The sequence below is a fragment of the Melopsittacus undulatus genome, chromosome 2, assembly GCF_012275295.1.
Source record: "Melopsittacus undulatus isolate bMelUnd1 chromosome 2, bMelUnd1.mat.Z, whole genome shotgun sequence".
Classification (NCBI taxonomy): domain Eukaryota; kingdom Metazoa; phylum Chordata; class Aves; order Psittaciformes; family Psittaculidae; genus Melopsittacus; species Melopsittacus undulatus.
Window position 1 is genome coordinate 34,455,475 of NC_047528.1, and position 19,369 is coordinate 34,474,843.

The 19,369-nt window shown below is 38.4% G+C and overlaps 1 protein-coding gene across 1 annotated transcript in view; it reads right to left on the minus strand.

Annotated features, from left to right (window-relative positions):
• DIAPH3 (diaphanous related formin 3) overlaps window positions 1–19,369 on the minus strand; it is a 222,456-nt gene that overhangs the window by 157,157 nt on the left and 45,930 nt on the right. The window contains exons 10-17 of the mRNA XM_031045922.2: window positions 9,473–9,583; window positions 8,934–9,052; window positions 8,672–8,788; window positions 7,423–7,541; window positions 7,216–7,280; window positions 6,521–6,625; window positions 3,835–4,167; window positions 3,176–3,290 (exon numbers count right to left, since the gene is read on the minus strand). Of these exons, the coding sequence (XP_030901782.2) occupies window positions 3,176–3,290; window positions 3,835–4,167; window positions 6,521–6,625; window positions 7,216–7,280; window positions 7,423–7,541; window positions 8,672–8,788; window positions 8,934–9,052; window positions 9,473–9,583 (1,084 nt within the window). The remainder of the gene's footprint in view (window positions 1–3,175; window positions 3,291–3,834; window positions 4,168–6,520; window positions 6,626–7,215; window positions 7,281–7,422; window positions 7,542–8,671; window positions 8,789–8,933; window positions 9,053–9,472; window positions 9,584–19,369) is intronic.

Here is a 19,369-nt window from a genome sequence, read left to right on the forward strand (position 1 = left end):
ATGTTCTTCTCCCACATCCCCTGTGTACCAGTAAATCTATATGGCTTCCTGACAAACAAGTCAGTTTTCCATTATTCCCTTGCCTACTTCTCTCATGTATATAATCTTAGATTTCTTTAAAATTACAAATTTATTCTGAGACAAGAATGCTGAGTCAGTAAGTAAAATACACTTTATCTTTACTAAGTTACTACAAGAATACCATCAGCAACTAATGCTTTCATATTTCTCATTGTTCCAGCTCCAAGTTTAAGTTTTTATAAAACACATTACTTTCACAAAAGGTTCAATGTCTGCAAAGTGGCTAAACCAGCTTTCTAACAATAGAAGAATGAAGAGAAAATACCCTATACCACCCATAGCCTTCATGGACTCATCATTACCACCACTACAAACATTATTTTTATTAAACAAGCAACACAGTGAAAACATTTCACCTAGTAAGTCACCAAGACTATTATCAGCAAGTCAAAGAAGTGATTATTTCCCTCTATTCGCCTTCTCTCTCAGGGAAAAGTATCTGGAGAACTTTTTCAGTTTGGGGTTTCCCACCCCAAAGGAAATAAAAACAAAACACTATAAACGTTGGAACAAGTACAGCAGAAAATCAATATGATTAGAGGGCTGAAACATAAGATGCAGAAAGGCTGGGAGAGCTGCCAGTTTTGAGAAGGATCAAACTATCTGCCATTTCAAACTAGCTACCAGAAGGCTACATAAAATAAGAGGGATCCATATTCTTCCTGGACATGCACAATGAACCAGAGGCATAAGACACAAGTTGCAACAAGGAAGGTATTATCAAGGAAAACAAAACCAAAAAAACACAAACAGGAGCATATATCTCCATCTTCAGGGATATCTCAAACTCAGTTAACAAAGCCCCAAGCAACATGAACTAGACTGGCCCTTTACAAAGGGGAGTGGACCAGACAACCTCCAGAGGTCCCCTCCAAACTAAATAATTTCACAATTTAAGGACATGTCACTAACATGTCTCCAGACATCCTCCACAAGAGTGATTTTTTTCTCCATGCATAGTCTTCGCTCCATGTTACTACTTACTATTTTTCCTACACTTTGAAGCTAGACCCTCTTTTACTTCTTTATTCCTGCAGTAATGTTTCTTTCATGGCTCCACAACATCTTTTGTTATTTCAATTCCTTCAATACCCATTCAGAATCAACATAATTTATAACTTCTATAGAAATATCTGCCTAAAGCTTCAAATCTATACTGTACTATATTGCTTTTTCTAGTTGAAATTTCTCAATGGATTGTTTACATAAGCATAATAAGTCCTCTTCTGGATTAACATTGAAATACTTTTGCCCCATGAGCTGGCAAAATTTGCCAACTGAACATTTGAGTACGTCAATGTGATTTTACTTAATTAGAATAAAATTCATTTAAAGCATCATTGAACATTCTGGTATCTGCTTCCAGAGCTAGATACCTCTTCTTACACGATGACTTCAATGAAAAGAGTGCATAAGCAGACCCTTCAAAAATGTGAAAACCAGCTCATTCTTTGAATGCTGTCATTTGGCTACAGAATAATTTCAAACTTTTTTATCTTTCTGGTTTTAGAGACAAAGCTTTAGAAACAGTCAAAGACTGCTCCCAAATTGAGTCTAGTGAACAGTTACTTGATTCTGCTCTAGAAAGCACGGTGTTAAGTCTCTCCAAGACCGAGACGGGACAAAAACTAGATGTCTCAAATTTCTTTGGCAAGTTTTATTACAATCAATAAGCTATGTATAAGCTATAAACAAGCATCACTGCTCCCTATGGCCATGAGAACCAACAATACTTTGCTATCCTTCATACTAGAATTCATGCTGCTAATAAAAGATGCCTGTTGCTGTGTGTATTTCTGCAAATTTCTGTAAACCACTCTTGAAAATAATTTGCCATCCCTGTTGCCCTTTAGACACCTACTTGCTGTTCTAAATAAAGTCTTCAGTGTCTACATTTCCTTTGAAAATTAAGATGATGGCACACTTAAATCACCCATGTGAGAAGAGAGATTTCAAAACTTTAAAAAATGATTAAACAGTAAGCTCCACCTGTAAGAGAAAGAAAGTAAATTTGTCCCTGTAGGTGATACCCTTTTAATCACACACACACCACCTCCATTTGGTATAAGAGTATATTTCACTGATTTTTCAACTTCAGGTAAGTGTCTTCTATTAGGTTTTGTCAAAACAGTGTATGTAATACATTCAGATCAACTTTGAGAGGATGTTTATCTTGTTAACTTTAATGTCCTTGCTGTCTGTGGGAATACACAATTCTCCTCTGCACTATTAACATACTTGGTCTGAACACCATTTCATCTCCCAAATTTTACTGTTTAGTTACACACAGGAAAAACTATTTCCCTCAACGACTTTTAAACCTTCCAACCTTATTAATTCAAGGAACCTTGTTGTAAAAAAAAAATAAATATTGGATAATACACACCAAAGCATACTAAAAATAATGGAGAAAGTTGAAAATTCCACACACTTGACTAAATAAAAATATAAAATTGAAATTTGCAGTACAAACTGAAAATATAATAATGGCTCTTCAATTTGAAAAGGAATTAATCATTACACCCATTTGGCTGACCCAAAGTACCAGATGTCCAATACCAATCAAAGGGGAGGAAGAAACATCAAGACAAACACTGGAAATTCAAGCATTGTATGTATGGGGCAGAATAACCTAAACTACTAGCAAGATGACTTACTTACAGAAAGAGAGAAAAGATTTAAAGCCAGGAATACATTCATTTCTCTATTTTTCTCTACCACAAAGTTTTAAAAGCTTAAGAAACTAAACAAAGACCTATGTTGCTACAAGATTATAAAAAAATAAGATTATAAAAAAATAAAAGATTTCAAAGACTCTCCTCCTTCACAGACACAGAACACATCAATTAACACATGCATTCTGAAGATAAACAAGATTTTCATTCTAGGTCACACAATTTCTGTCATCCTTTAAGTGAAATAGTTCAATATTAGCACTTTAATGAGTCTACAATTCTTCAAATTATTATCTTCACATATTCCAATTAAAATCCACAAAATTTGTTATATTCTGATTTTTTCATATGCATATTTAAGCCCCAAGAATTTTAAAGATATCTCTAAAAGCTGAAAATTAAAGAAATCAACTACTTACCCCTTTTTTGACAACAAAATGTAAGTTCCAGTTTACAAAGCATATCAGCATTCTCATACTTGTCTTCTTCTGCTTTAACCCAAAAACAGGATTCTGTCATTTCCTGAGGTCTGATCTACAATTAAGAGATGAAACGATTTTATTAATTATTTTGATACTATGCAAAGACTGCTCTGGAGAGTCTAAAGCAAATTAAGTACTCAAGAGCTCTGTAAAACACATTAAATTTACATAATACATTCACAATACAGACAAATGGAGAGACCTGCAATGCCTCTTTCCACAGTCCAGATTGGATAGATGCAAGACACTTCCTTGGAAACTGTATAGCTATCAGTAGAGGGCAGTGACTGATCCAATGTAAACAGTTTTCTAAAGCAGTAGGCATAGTAGGATTCAGGAAGCATGTTGGTATCAAGGTTGCATTATTCTAGACGAGAACTGACTTAGGCAAGTATCTCAGAACATCACATATACTTGGTCCAGCTGATTCAGGAGCCAATGCAACATAGTTATTAGAAAATAATGAAAGCTAAAGGTGATAAATATTCATATCTTGCCTAATTTTAACTAACATAACAATTGGTCTATATAAATTTTATTCCTGCCAATCTATTTACCCTAAGTTCTACATAAGATTTTATATCAATCAGTACTACCTTGGACCAGTTGAGTCTTTTCATGGTAACCTCAGGTCTGAATTCTTTTTTAGGCTTCATTCCAAATGGCAAAGTACATGAAGGTGGAGACCACTGTGCTCCCAGCAGGCCTGAGAGAGGTGGTGGTGGAGGGTGACCACCACCAGCCAGAGAAACTCCCAAGCCATTCAAAAGTGGTGGAGGAGGAGGGGGAGGCGGTGGTGGTGGAATTGCACCATTAGAAGGCAGTGGTGGAGGAGGCGGTGGAATTTGATGTGGTACTGCAGCTTCCAGCGGAACAGCAGATGCATCTCCACATGATGATGGTAGAAAACCAGGTGGTAAGGAGCCATACTGATAAAGAAAATATTCATATTCAGCTTCACATCTTTATCAACAGAATGCCATAACAATCATAGTTTCCAGATTACATCCAGAAAGGCAGTTGCAAGTTAATGCCATTTTTTCTTCCACAGGACTACCAAGTATGAATTATAAGGAGGCAAATTTGTTTTTTATTTCATAATCTGAATTCTCAGCCAATATTTTTGTCGTGGTTTAAAACCAAGTCCGCACAGCTCATTCACTCATTGCCCCCCTTGCTCCCCCAACTCCCGGAGAGTTAGGAAGGAGAATCCAAAGAATGTATCCCCCACGGGTTGAGATAAGAACGGTTTAATAACTAAGGCATAACACAAATCACTACTGCCACTACTACTACAACAAATAATAATGATAAAGCAAATAACAAGTGAAGAGAATACAACACATCACCAGCCACTGACCCATAACTCATTCTACCCTGCCCGACCGAGCACCGACCAATACCTCCTCTATCCCCCCAGAGCTCCAGCCCTCTCAGGTCTCTCCTGGTTACATCCTGGGTATGACGTGCTATGGTATGGAATGCCTCTTTGGCTAGCCTGGGTCAGGTGTCCTGTCTCTCCTTTCTCCTAGCTTCCCCTCCTCCCTGGCAGAGCATTAGCTCAGAAAAGGCCTTGAACAAACCAAACATTTGAGCAGTAACTCAAAACATACTTGCTATCAGCAAGTTCCCAGCCCAGAAGTCAAAACACAGCGCTGCACCAGCTACCGAGAAGGAGAAAAAATGACTGCTACTGTTCAAACCAGGACAATTTTCTAATATTGTAAACCACATTGTTTTCAATATTTTCTACAAAATTGAGAGCACAAAGCAATGATGAAAAAAATTACTTCAAGAAAATGCAGCTGTCTTACACATTGACTTCTTACTCTGTATCAGGAGGACATCTATATTAAGATAAGCTTTTAGTACTTCAGTATGTCTGAAAAAAATATATTTATTTCCACTATTGGGAGAATTTCTTTCATAGGCCTTCAAACATTAATAAAATGTTATCTGACAAAGATAACAAAGGAATTAATGATAAAAATTTACCTACTGGTGAAAATATTAATCAACATTTCAATTAATAAATACGAGCTGAAACAATCTTTTTTTAATTAAAAGGAGGGTAATACAACATGCAAAGGATTTAATATTTTTAAAAGGAAATAGCTAAATATCAATAAATACAGATGAACATATGCACAGCAGCATTATTGGTTTTAATTTCTGAACAGACACTGACAAACAGACACTTAACAATTCAGCTCTACTAATGAAAGAAATACATGAACAAATACCAAATACAACAAAAGAGTAAAGGACAGAGACCAGGAGAAAAACAGTCGTAGAAACTGGAAGTAGCCATGCTAAGTAGCAGCTGATGCCATATGGAAACCAGACTCCTCTTAAGATGGGGTTTAGAGTACTAAGTTGTAATAATCAAGTATTTGATAGTTACAGATCATTCCAAGTTTTCCAGTAACAGTGGGATAAATGATGGTATGACAATTATTAAACATAACCATGTTATGCTCGCTCTCTGCGTATGAAAAATTTATATTTAATACAGTCAACAAAAAAAACAAGAGAGAAAACTTACATCACTTACAAAAAGTTATAAAGTATGCTTTCAAGATATTTTATCACCTTCCTACTTGTATGTCCTCCTGATGCTGTTTTTCTTTAGTTATTTTTAGACTGTGTTTCTTATTCCAGGAAGTAAGACACACAAAAAAATAAAATCACTTGGTCACTCAGTCTCCTTACATAGTTTTTAGACCTGGAGCAGTTACAAGTTAACTCAGTATTACTCTCAAAAACCTGCACTACTCATCTCCATCTCATTTTAAAATATCTATGTTTGAAAATTGAAAAATTATCAGGAAAATTTCTTATCCAGCCACAGGTTATTTCTTTCACTGCTGGATATCCATAGTATGGCATCAGCAAAGCAAACTGTGTAATGAATAATTTACTGTGGAGGGATAAAGATCATAGTGATGAATGCTAATCTAAAAGTGTAAGACTTATTACCCTATGTGGTTAATTACTTCAGATATATATGACACTGAAAGCAAACCCAAATGAAACATAAGAAATTAGTTTAATTAACAGAGCTGAGGCACAAAAAGGATCATCTGGGAACTCAAACAGCTAATTACTGCCACATCATGATACTTAGTGTAGAACAGAAATAAAGGAAACGAACAGTCAATAATAATCAATAACAAAGATTCTTTGAAGAAATCCTCAACTGCACTATCACAACCTGCAAAAGATGCAAAATGAAGCCCTTTCCAAAAACAGTACTTCACACACTCACTTAAAATCTTATACCTGTGACTTAAAAGCTTGCAATTCTGCTTCAAGTTCACTGATTCGTTCTTCTTTTTTCTGCAGTAGGGCCTGAGTTTCCTGATGAACTACAAAATCTTTCTCAAACTAAGAAAAAAAGAGAGTTGTTAGTACTAGTTGGTTCTGTATAATTTCTTTAGATGCCATAATGTCCTTTCCTGTTTATTAAAGCTCACGTGTTATCAACAGTAAGGACACACAACATTATCTGCTATTCTAACTTCCATGTATCTAGTGAGTGGATGTACCATCTCTATTACCACAAGTCCTTACTATATGAAATGGTAAAGTATTATTCCATTTAAACTACAAATAAAGTAGCTTAAAAATTTCATACATAGTAACACAGTCCATAGCTACAAATAAGTAAACTCTTACTCTCACAGTTTATCTTAAAGAAACTGATAACAGTTCAAAAATCAAGTATTCAGTTGATTTTTGAGAGACTCATACTTGAAACCTTAAACTAAATAGTAAAACTACTCTTAATCATTTAAGCACTTTTCTCTGCTTCCCAGTCCACAAGAAACATCCAAATTCCCACATAAACATAGAACTAATAGTAATTTTAAAATAGTAATTTTAAGTTAAAAACTATGCCATGTTCAGTTACACCATCCATGAAGCTATTAAGTAATCCCCAGTGTCCGTCTTACGATCACTTGAAAGTTACTTACTTTTCTGGAAAGTTCAGAAGCCCTCTCTTCACATTCTTCTAATCTTGCTTTATCTACACAAATATCTTGAAAAATAAACAAACACACTTGCACATATATGGGCAACACGAGATTCACATGTACATGTACACATGTACAACTTTAACTTATTTTTTATAACATATAAAGAGCTATGATACTGTAATAATTTCTAAATATAGTACTTACCTATTAAGTGGCTGAAATCTATATCTAATCTTTTACGATACGTGAAATCTGGGTCTGTTCCACTTCGATGTAACACTATCTGGGATACACACTCTTCAATTAATTTGAAATACTGTGGACTAAAGACAAACATGAGTTCTTTTACAGTGTATTTACTTTAAAATGTGTACTTAAAATCTTGTCTGTGGACACATTAAGGTCGAAAGGCCTGGGCTGACTGCCATAGAAGTGTAGGTGCAAGTCCTAATTATAAGCTCTGTATCTCTCCCCTTATGGAAATACAAGAAGGAAGGACTCCTTCCTGCTTCCTCCCAGTTAAAGAGAAGACTCTTCCTTCAGATTGACCCCTTCTGGTTTTGTGAATTTTCAACTATAGATTCATTGCAGCCTTATTTCAGTAAAAAGAATGAAACCACCTGGTTCTAAATTGCTGGGATGTGTGACAGCTGTGTCACTCACCCAGAACATGAAAGGGCTGAATTCACAGCTTGCAGGTAGAAGAGTTCTAACACTGGTGGTACCCATGTCAGGCAAGCAGTCTTAACCTTTAAGGGTACATCTATGTTAGACATTGCCTGAAACACAAGGTTATGTAGAACACTATGCAGAAAACAGATGGCTTTCCTTCTCCATATGCTTCACATCTGGTTTCTCCAGAGTTTCCTCAAAAACTACATGAGCAGATTTTAGACAGTTTCTGGCAGCTTTAAATATCTAAGAGTTTCCTAACTATTTCCCTGTAATTTTTCTGACAAATTTTCCAAGAGACGCTAACATGTTCACACTGACCTATAATGTATATTGAGAATACTCAATTCCCAACCAAAAGTTACTCAATTAAGCACATGTTCAGATTTCTGTATAAAGGGCACTTCTTTGCATACTTGGCTTTGATCTTTGACTCAAAGCCACCAGAAAATTATAATACTACTACCATGATTTATAACCAATTAAAAGACCTGACCTAATCCCTTATACTTGCAGTCAACAAGGTTCAGATATCAACAAAAATAGTTTTCTACATTTATATAAGAAATGGTATCCTAAGCAGAAGAAACAAGAACATATAGATGGCAGTCTTATTCAGAGCTGATACTATGGAACATAAATTCACATAGGAATAGTTAGGAACTATGATCTGCACAGAAAAAGATGAAGCTGCATTTATCATTTACAGAAGAAATCTCCTATTAATGGACTGAATGGCAACAAACTCCATAATTAACATTTAGCATAGTATTAAACATACCGTATAAAATAATCATTCCTTATCAGCAAAAGATGTTGGAGAATAGAAAGAAAATATCCTTCAGCACTAGTGTCTTTAACTGTATTCCACACCATGTTGTAAACATCATTTACTTCAGTAAAAGTGTTAAGGAGAGTAACGGCAAGGGAAAAAAAAATCAGACAAATATTGACTGATAACTTTTTGTAAACAGAAATTATACCAGAATGTCCTTTATACACTTAATTTTGTTCATGTTTCTTTGCAGATATCACAAGGATATTCTAGTTCAGATCTAATATCTTCTAAACGGTGAGAGAATTCAATCATGTCTTCTTCCTTATGCTCATTAAAGACTTTCAACTGAATATCTAATGCTTCATTCTTTATACATTTCAATTGCTGCAAAGAAGAAATAGTAGGAAGGATTACAAAATTAGCATTTCCATATGAAGTAAATATACCTTATCTTTTTAGCATCTTCCATAAGTCTATGTTATTTTAAAGTTTAAAATTACAAGAACACAAGTTAAATACTTAAAAGGTAAATATGGCTTCAGCCTGGCTTAACAAGTATCTGCACAAGTCTGTCACATGTTCTAAATCAGAATGCTAAAATGCTGAGGAATCAACAAAGTTCAGGGAGCACACTTCACCTTTTCATTCCTGTTTTAACAGTGATTCTCATATCTGTTCATGAGCAGAGTTAATAAAATGCCCTTGAGAACAATTTATTAGAACCTGGTCTCCCATTCTCCCTCTCAAGCTCAAATACACCAATAATTTAAACAGTAATGCAAAGAGAAACTAGAAGACTCTTACTGGCAATATCTCTTTCAATCCACTACGCATAAATTCATTTCTGATGTGAAGCCTAAAATCCAAGTCATCAGGAGATGTAACGAGAGCATTGATGAGCTGCATGCAAGCTACCTGTAACAGAGAAAATATTAAACTATTTTATTTCTTAGATTTCCATATGCATCACAGTCAAAAAGATGTAACAAACTACTAATTACATCATGTCAAATCAACAATCTACTGTAATCTTATAATTAAGATAGTTAAATTTCTCATCAGCTACCTGGGCTATAAATAACAAATACTAGTTAACAAATTTCCATAAAAATGAAAGTCTCTCACTTCATTGAATCATTCAGTTTTATACAAACAGCAAGTTCCTTTTAGTAAATGAACTTTAGCATATAGGTAATACCTTGATAAGTACAGTTCTCAACATATAAAAATTAGTGTAAACACACATAAGGTCTGAAGTGATGTTTCCTTGCTATCGTTTTTTTTTCCTCACTGCAAGACAGTCTTTATATTTGATGTTTGCAAAGCACATAAAAAATTAACAAAAAGCATAAAAAATAACAAAAATATTAAGAAAATAAACAACTTCTAAGGCTAGAAACTGCAAAGCAATAAAATTCTGTTCCTGTTCTTTCTCCATATTCTTTACAGTGAGATCAATTAGATCATGGCCTAATAAGTAATAGTAAAAAACCCCACACATTAATGAGAAACAGATATATATGATGTGTTTTCTTTCAGAAAGGTATTGGCACTACATTACCAACAGTCAGTTTTAAATGAGAAAAGTTAAATAGGAATATAGGTAATAGAACCACAGTCTTGACCATTCTGTCTTAAATATGTTCCCTTGGGAAAGATCTTTTAGATTTCTGTCTTCTTTAAAGTTATAAATAAGAAACAATCCTATTATTCTTCCCTGAGCAACCCACTTGGAACGCTGCTAAATTTATAGCAATTTGGGGCTTTAACTGTCACAGTGGCTTCTTCATCTTTGTAATGCCTGACAGAACAATTGTTATGACACTTCTCCTCCTTGGAATCTGTTATTTCCCTATTTTTATGAAATTTGATTCTACATGCATGTCTACAGCATTTAAAAAAAACCTAAAGGAAAATATGACTTAATTAACTTGCCCTTTTTTTTTTCAAATCCTAACAAAACCTTTGTATTACCCCTGGAGCCTGTTTCTTTGTATGTACTGTTTCTAAGAGTTACTCTAATATTTTTTTATTACTACTGAAGCATCATCCTATACTAGGTAACAAAAAGTGGCACTAACACCCAAAAAAGGAAGCTACAAATACCAAAATATAAATAAAAAGAACATACTTAGACTTACCTACATCTAAACCACACACAACAAAAATTTAAACCCATGAAAAATGCTCAGTCCTCTTATGAAAAGTGAACTGAATAAAACCAATCTAAACAGCACCCAATAAGAAATTAGGACTCTACTGTTGCACAGCCAAGTATTCTTGGAAACTGAAAAGGCTCTTCATATGCAGTATTTAACTGCCATGTCCTTTACACTCTTATTTAGAATATGTGTCCTTGTAGCTGTTATTTTTCCTAGTAACAGGCTAACATGCTTCCAGACTCATCAGGCTTTAGCGAGACTAGGCTCGCCTGTCTGGAACTTTGTTTTAGCTTATTTAGGTGCAACAGAATTTGTCTTGTAACACAATGACTAGCACCCCTACTAGCTTTAGATTTTGCTTAGCCTTGTGCAAATTTGTGGCACAAAGTTTACTTTTTCATAACAAAGTTTCCCGTAACAAGCAAATAGGCATATGGCCATAAGTAAAATGCAGCATAGAACAGTAGAGACATGGGATGTCTTGTGTTAGCACTACTGATGGTAATTTGATTATACCATTAAGACTTCATTTAGACTAACAACAAATTCTTGCCTTGGTCTAGAAGGTGTATTCTCTAGGCCCTCGACCTGCAGAAGTTGCAGGGTCACAATGTGGTGGAGAATGTGGATGCAACAAATGGTAGAAAACACAGGCAACCAAAACAGTTAAAATTTACTGCAACAATACCTTAACAGAATATATTTTCTTATTACCTAATTAGAGGCTGCATTCTTTATTCTTAAAGCTTCTCATACTTGTTTTAGTATGGGTACACTTTACCAAACCATCCATTTTATCAGTATTTTTATTTTTCTTCAGCAGCCATGATGAACATTTTGACTTCATCTAAATTTGATATTTTTTTTAGTTAAAACCTATTATACACCATCATCAATTTACCTCTCTGGAGTGCTTTCATTCAACTCTATTTTCTTAATTGAATTACCTCTGCCATTCAAATCCAGTAATTCAGCACATTGACAGATGCCATAAACACTTGTACTACTGCCAACATCAGTGAGGTATTTCAATAACTGTAGACTCCATTGGACAATATTATCATACAGCCAATAATAAGGTACAGTACTGCAAGGTCCATTTACATTTCAAATAAAGTCAAGCTCCATGTTGTTTGATTACAACAGAATTGGAACCTTTGTTATTGTTAGCAGCAGTTTAAAACACAGTATATTTTCATGCAAACCTTTATGTGAATGGACTGCTAAACAAGGAATCAGCATCTATTACACTTGATTCAAATTATCAATGAGGCAATCAGAGACTGAACAAAGTATGCTGCTGTGAAATTCCTGATCAAGAGCAATCTAGTTTTGTCTTTGAGATAGCAATGCAATTTAGATGAAAGGATGTCTACTGATGTAATTGCTGCCAAAAAAAGAAAAAAAAAGGCTTTTTTTTTTTCTTCAATTTTCCAAATCAACAAGGTACACGTGCAGATTTGCTACTGGAATAGCAGAGTGAAGACACAACAATGAAAAGAAACACATTAGTAAAATGTACTGCTGCTCCAGTAGTTTTGTCAAATTTGATCATGTGGGAATTCAATTTCAGGTTATAAGCAGAATATACTCTTAATTTCCTGGAATAAACAAGACAAAGACTACTGTGTTATGTTAACAAACTATTTCTATAATACAAAGGTAAAGTAATAGTGAAGGTTCCAAAACAAAAGTCAACAAAAAGCATGGTGAGAAATGTTTATCCATTACGAAGCAAACACAGATGTAAGCAAGGCATTGCGTATATATCTACCTTTGAACAATATGCTTTATGAAAACTTATGAAACCATAACTCAGTATCCAGCAGTTAGCATATAATATCTAAACTACACGATTTTAATAATTTCAAATTGTTCATTCACCTAGAAGTAGAGTCCAGCAAGATAGATCTGTCTAGTGAATCTAAAATCTGTGAGCAAAAAAATGTTAAATTCTATCAAAAGGAGGAAACAAGCTTGTAAATAGTTTAATAACACCGCAGTTTGGAAAGTTAGATTTGGGGGGAACATGTAAAAACCAAGAGAAAAAAAAACAAAAACAACTCTTAAACTTGGTGAACAGCATTAAAGAGGCTTTTAAGAAAATTACTTAAACCAATAACCCAAGAAAGATTTAAGAACAAAAACTTTTTGCTATCCTAAACTCTACAGTTGGAAAAACACAATGTTTGAGAGTAAGTCAACATTAAAAAAGTAGAAAGCTTAGTTCAACTAGTGTCTATGTAACAAACATGAATAAACTTGGAGTTCTCAAGAGTTTGTCAAGACAACACAGTTCAAGCCTGAGATACCTGCATTTACCTGCCTCTATGTAGACAGATCTCTATGTGTAGTTATATGAATAGCTAAATTCCCATTCTTGTTAATCAGTACACTACTAGATTCTTCTTTAAAGATCTTCTTTACAACATACATGAAGTGACCAGAGCACTCCAATATGTACTGTCTTTACTGACCAGGGACCCAACTTATCAGCTTAAACATGAACACATATTGTAGAGAGTACCATTATGGCTGCTGCAATGTGTCCCATCTGGCTTACAAATGCCAGTCATTTGTTCCTGATCTACAGAGTGTCATATTTTACTTCCGTGTCTATTTGTTTAGTGAGAATGTCTCAATCACAAAAACGTCTCAGAAAAACAAAGTCTGTCATGAGGTGGGGTTTTTTTTGGGGGGGGGGGGGGGGGGTTTGGTTTGTTTTTTTTTTAACTCCGGAGGTACATGACTTTAGTTTAAAAATACCAGATCTTATTACCTTAAAGTAGTGCTAAATCTGTTTCACAGCATGTTTAAAAATTCTGAAGAGACTGGTATTTAGAATCATTGAATTACCAGAGAGTACTACTGACTTCATATCTAACACTAATCAAAAAACAAGTTTGATTCCTACTTGCAGAGTGCAACTACTAATCAAAGCAATGCAGTAGAAACAATGGATATAGTAATTTCTTCCACTGAAAGAGACCATCCATTCTCAAGTTATGCTAATAAAGGGTCACACCACAGAAAACAGAGTCCAAAGAGTTGAAAAAAAATTAAGGAAGAAAGGAAGCTAGAGATGAGTAATTCTTTTCAGGTGATGGCCTCTACATGCATTCATACTACACACAATTCCAAGGAGTATCCACCCATAATGGCTCATGCTCGATCTTCCTAACTGAGGAAAAAATTGAAGAACAATTATCTCAAATGTAGCATCATTCCTTGACAAATCTCAAAGCATATAATACTTAAACATGCCTGTGACACCTCAGTTGACAGCTCTATAAATGTCAGCTCTTGGGACATAGAACAATCAGTCACTGCTTGCACTCCAGATGAGTGGGCCCTAACTGCATTCTTTTACACTCCATTACCTTGGATAAGATTCTGTTGAACAGACTGACAGCCTTCTGAATCTTCAGCCACAGACATAAGATAGGAAAGCTGTGTCCACATCAAAAAAGATGTTTTATCTTCAATACAAGAAGAGGTACTACTGCTGAGTTAGTATGAAGTATAGTAATGATAGGTAAATTAGCTTCCTAGGAATGCACAAGTCATTGTGAGCAAACATGCTGGGCAAACAGTTGATACCTAAAAGCAATTCATTAAAAGTTGTAGATGATGTAGATGGAGGTTCTTGTCAGTCTACACTTGAGAAGATGCATGAAGAAACTAAATTCTTTTCAGCTCTAACAGCAAAAGGTATATGATAATACACAGCTCTCTGGTGTACCTCCTAAAATTTTGTTGTGGTGCTGAGGAGTGCAATTTCTAAGTACTCTTTCCAGAAGCACACCTCTAACCAAGATAGTAATTACACTTTGAGACTATCCTTCTGTTTACAACAGGCATGCAGTGAAGGCACATAGAGACACTTTCTTTTCTCCAGGGACAAGCCAAAAGCAAAGCCTTCTCTTCTTGTGGTAGTCCAGTTAGATGCTTCTTTTCCTTCTTCATCCCTGAAGAACATCAACTGAGTATAAAACATCTTGTTAGTGTTCAAATAACTTTCAGGTCTGCAAATATATTCCATATGGGATGTTTTTAACACCCTGCTGTTACAGTCACTTGCTGAGGGGAGTAGCTTGAGAGAGAACGCCTGCAACACCGGAGCGGAGCGGGGGAGATCAGCGTCCAGAAGCCTCACTACAGAGCAACAAGAGCCACTGAGGAGAGAGCCTCAAGTCCGCGACAGGACTTGCCCAGGAGCTCAGCTGCTGCGAGGAGGTGACTCACCGGGGGCGGAGACAGGAGGAGTGGCACCAACTGTGAGTGGTTAAAAACCTACCCAGGGAGTGTGGCGAACAGAGCAAGCAAACAGAGCGGGTCGAGGCAGTTTTCGTGGGCAGGCAAGCGGGATGGTGAGCATTCGCCGTACGACCAGGGTCCAGTCTGGGAGCTCTGCCCTGGCCGCCCTGGTGGTGGCCAGCGTAGGCACACAGACAGAGCCGGTAAGTGGGGAGGTTGCGGTGCAGAGCTCGGAGTGTGGAGAGTGCCTGCACTGATCCTGTGAAGGAAAGATGCAGAATGGGCAGGGCTGTGCTCGCTGCTCCCTGATGGAGGTCCTCCTCCAGCAGGTGGCTGAGCTACGGGATGCTGTCAATAAGCTGCAAGATGTCAAGGAAGCTGAGAGGAAGCAGGACTGTTTGCTCCAGGACCAAACAGCACAGGGGCCTCAAGATTCCCCTCTAACTCATGGAGGAAAGAAGGAGGTTGTTGACTAGGGAAACTGGGAATTAGTAACAAAAATACAACCAAAGGAGGAAGAAAGCAATTAAAAGCAAGGGGCTTCCTCCTAAATCTACTGTACCCACCCAGAACCGCTTTGCTGACCTGCAGGGGGCTAATAAGGAAATGCAGTTGCATCAGAAACAGTCGGCTGGTGCACTGGTACAGAAGATCTCTACTGGTGCCGCCAGGAAAAAGCAGCAGGTTGTAGTAGTAGGGGACTCTGCCTTGAAAGGGACAGAAGCACTCATCTGTCGGCCTGACCCGGTCGCAAGGGAGGTGTGTTGCCTACCTGGGGCATGGATCAAGGATGTTGCGGAGAGGCTGCCTGTTCTAGTAAGTCCCACGGACTATTACCCGCTTCTAGTGGTACATGTGGGTGCTAGGGATATAGATAGTAGTAGCCTGAGGAGTATAAAGAAGGACTACAGAGCTCTGGGAGAGGTTGTCAGTGGCTCTGGAGCTCAGATGGTCTTTTTGACAATTCTCCAGGACACAGGGGAGGACCTTCCAAAGGCAAGGAGGATTGGACAGGTTAATAAATGGTTAAAAGGGTGGAGTCTTAGGCAAGGGTTTGGGTGTCTTGAATATGGGGCCCACATTTGTAGGCCAGGCCTACTGGGGGCTGGTGGAACTGCTCTGATAAAGAAAGGGAAGAGTGGCTTTGCTGGGAGGCTTGCCAGACTTGTCAAGGATGCTTTAAACTAGTTGTGTTGGGGGAGGGGAACATCATTCCATCCCAACACACCCAGTCAGTTGCCAGCACCTATAATAAATACTCTGAGCAATGTAGTGATATCCTAGCTGCTCCAGCCATTGAGCTGGCTTCACTTGGAACTCGACTCAGATGCCTCAATACAAATGCCCATAGCATGGGGAATAAACAAGAGGAATTAGAGATGTGGGCACATCTACAGGGGTATGATATAATAGGCATCACAGAAACATGGTGGTATGGATCCTTTGACTGGAGTGTTGGAATGGAAGGTTACAGGCTTTTTAGAAAAGACAGGCCCGGTAGGAGGGGAGAGGGAGTTGCCTTTTATGTTAGGGATAGGCTGGAGAGTGTAGAACTCTGTCTGGGGACAGGTGATCGGTTAACAGAAAGTTGTGGGTCAGGGTTAAGGGGAAATCGGTGACGGGACACATTACTGTGGGGATATGTTACAGTCCGCCTGGTCAAGAGGAACCTGTGGATGAAGAACTCTAGAGACAAATAGGAAAAGCCTCACGCTCACAGGCCCTTGTTCTCATGGGGGACTTCAACCACCCTGACATCTGTTGGGGCAACGGTACAGCCTGGCACAAGCAATCCAGGAGGTTTCTCGATTGTGTGGAAGACAACTTCCTTCTGCAAGCAATAAAGAAGCCTACGAGGAGAGATGCCCTGCTTGACCTCGTGCTCACCAACAGGGAAGGGCTCGTTGGAAATGTGACTCTCCAGCGAAGTCTTGGATGCAGTGATCACAAGATGGTCGAATTTGAGTTCCTCAAGACAGTGAGAAGAGCGTGCAGCAAGCTCACTGCCCTGGACTTCAAGATAGTAGACTTTGCGCTCTTCAGGAACCTGCTTAGCAAGGTTCCATGGGATATAGCCCTAGAGGGCAGGAGGCCCCAAGACTCTCGGTTAATATTCAAGGACCACCTACTACAAGCTCAAGAGTGTTGAATCCCAACTAGGAGGAAGTGGAGCAGGAGGGCCAGGAGACCTCCTTGGATGGATAAGGAGCTGCTGAGAAAAATTCACAAGAAAAAAGAGGCTTATAAAAGGTGGAAGCAAGGACAGGTGGCCTGGGATGAATATAGGGATGTTCTCAGGGTAGTTAGGGATCAAGTTAGGAAAGATAAGGCCCAATTGGAGCTAAACTTGGCAAGGGATGTTAAAGATAATAGGAAGGGATTTTATAGGTATGTAGTGGCTAAAAAACAAACTAAAAACAATGTAGGCCCCCTCTGGAAACCTTTGGGAGAACTGGCTACACAGGACTTGGAGAAGGCTGAGGTTCTGAATGACTTCTTTGCCTCAGTCTTCACTGGCAAAAGCTCTGACCGCAGCACCCGAGTCTTGGAAGGCAGACGCAGGGACTGTGAAAACCTAGACCTTGGGCCCACTGTAGGAGAGGATCTGGTTCGAGACCATCTTAAGAACCTGAATGTACACAAGACCATGGGACCTGATGAAATCCATTCAGGGTCCTGAGCTGGGGAATGAAGTTACAAAGCCACTGGCCATCATATTTGAAAAATCATGGCAGTCAGGTGAAGTCCCCGATGACTGGAAAAAGGGAAATATAACCCGCATTTTCAAGAAAGGGAAAATGGATGACCCAGGGGATTACAGACTAGTCAGTCTCACCTCTGTGCCTGGCAAAATCTGGGAGCAGATTCTCTTGGAAGGCATGCTAGGGCACATGAAAAAGAGCAAGGTGCTTGGTGACAGCCAGCATGGCTTCACTAAGGGGAAATCCTGCCTGACCAATTTGGTGGCCTTCTATGATGGGGCTACAAAAGTGATGGACAGGGGTGGAGCAGTTGACATCATCTACCTGGACTTGTGCAAAGCGTTCGACACTGTCCCACATGACATCCTTATCTCTAAATTGGAGTGTCATCAATTTGATAGGTGGACCACTTGGTGGATAAAGAACTGGCTGGATGGTCGCACTGAAAGAGTTGTGGTCAACGGTTCAATGTCCGGGTGGAGATCAGTAACGAGTGGTGTCCCTCAGGGATCGGTGTTGGGACAGGTCTTGTTTAATATCTTTCTTGCTGACATGGACAGTGGGATTGAGTGCACCCTCAGCAAGTTTGGCGATGACACCAAGCTGTGTGGTTTGGTTGATACGCTGGAGGGCAGGAATGCCATCCAGAGGGACCTTGACACACTTGTGAGGTGGGCTGATGCCAACCTCATGAAGTTTAACCATGCCAAGTGCAAGGTCCTCCACCTGGGTAGGAGCAATCCTAGGCACAGCTACAGATTGGGCAAAAAGGAAATTCATGGTAGTCCTGTCGAGAAGGACTTGAGGGTGTTAGTCAATGAGAAAATGAACATGAGCCAGCAGAGTGCTCTTGCAGCCCAGAAAGCCAACCATATTCTGGGCTGCATCAACAGAAGCATGACCAGCAGGTCGAAGGAGGTGATCCTGCCCCTCTACTCTGCTCTCGTGAGACCTCATTTGCAGTATTGTGTGCAGTTCTGGTGTCCTCAACATAGAAAGGACATGGAACTGTTAGAACAAGTCCAGAGGAGGGCCACGAGGACGATCAGGGGACTGGAGCACCTCCCATATGAAGGCAGGCTGAGAAAGTTGGGGCTGTTCAGCCTGGAGAAGAGAAGGCTGCATGGAGACCTCATAGCAGCCTTCCAGTATCTTGAACGGGGCCTACAGGGATGCTGTGGAGGGACTCTTCATTAGGGACTGTAGTGATAGGACAAGGGGTAACAGATTGACACTTAAACAGCAGAGGTTTAGACTGGATATAAGGAAAAAATTCTTTACTGTGAGGGTGGTGAGGTACTGGAATGGTTTGCCCAGGGAGGTAGTGAATGCTCCATCCCTGGCAGTGTTCAAGATCAAGTTAGATGAAGCCTTGGGTGATATGGTTTAGTGTGAGGTGTCCCTTCCCATGGCAGGGGGGTTGGAACTAGATGATCTTGAGGTCCTTTCCAATCCTATCTATTCTATGATTCTATGATTCTATGGTAGGGAAATCTACAATACTTTACTGTGCTTATCTAAGAGATGGGCATATATTGATGGACATGCACATATTTGGTAGTGAGGAATTTTTTAATGAT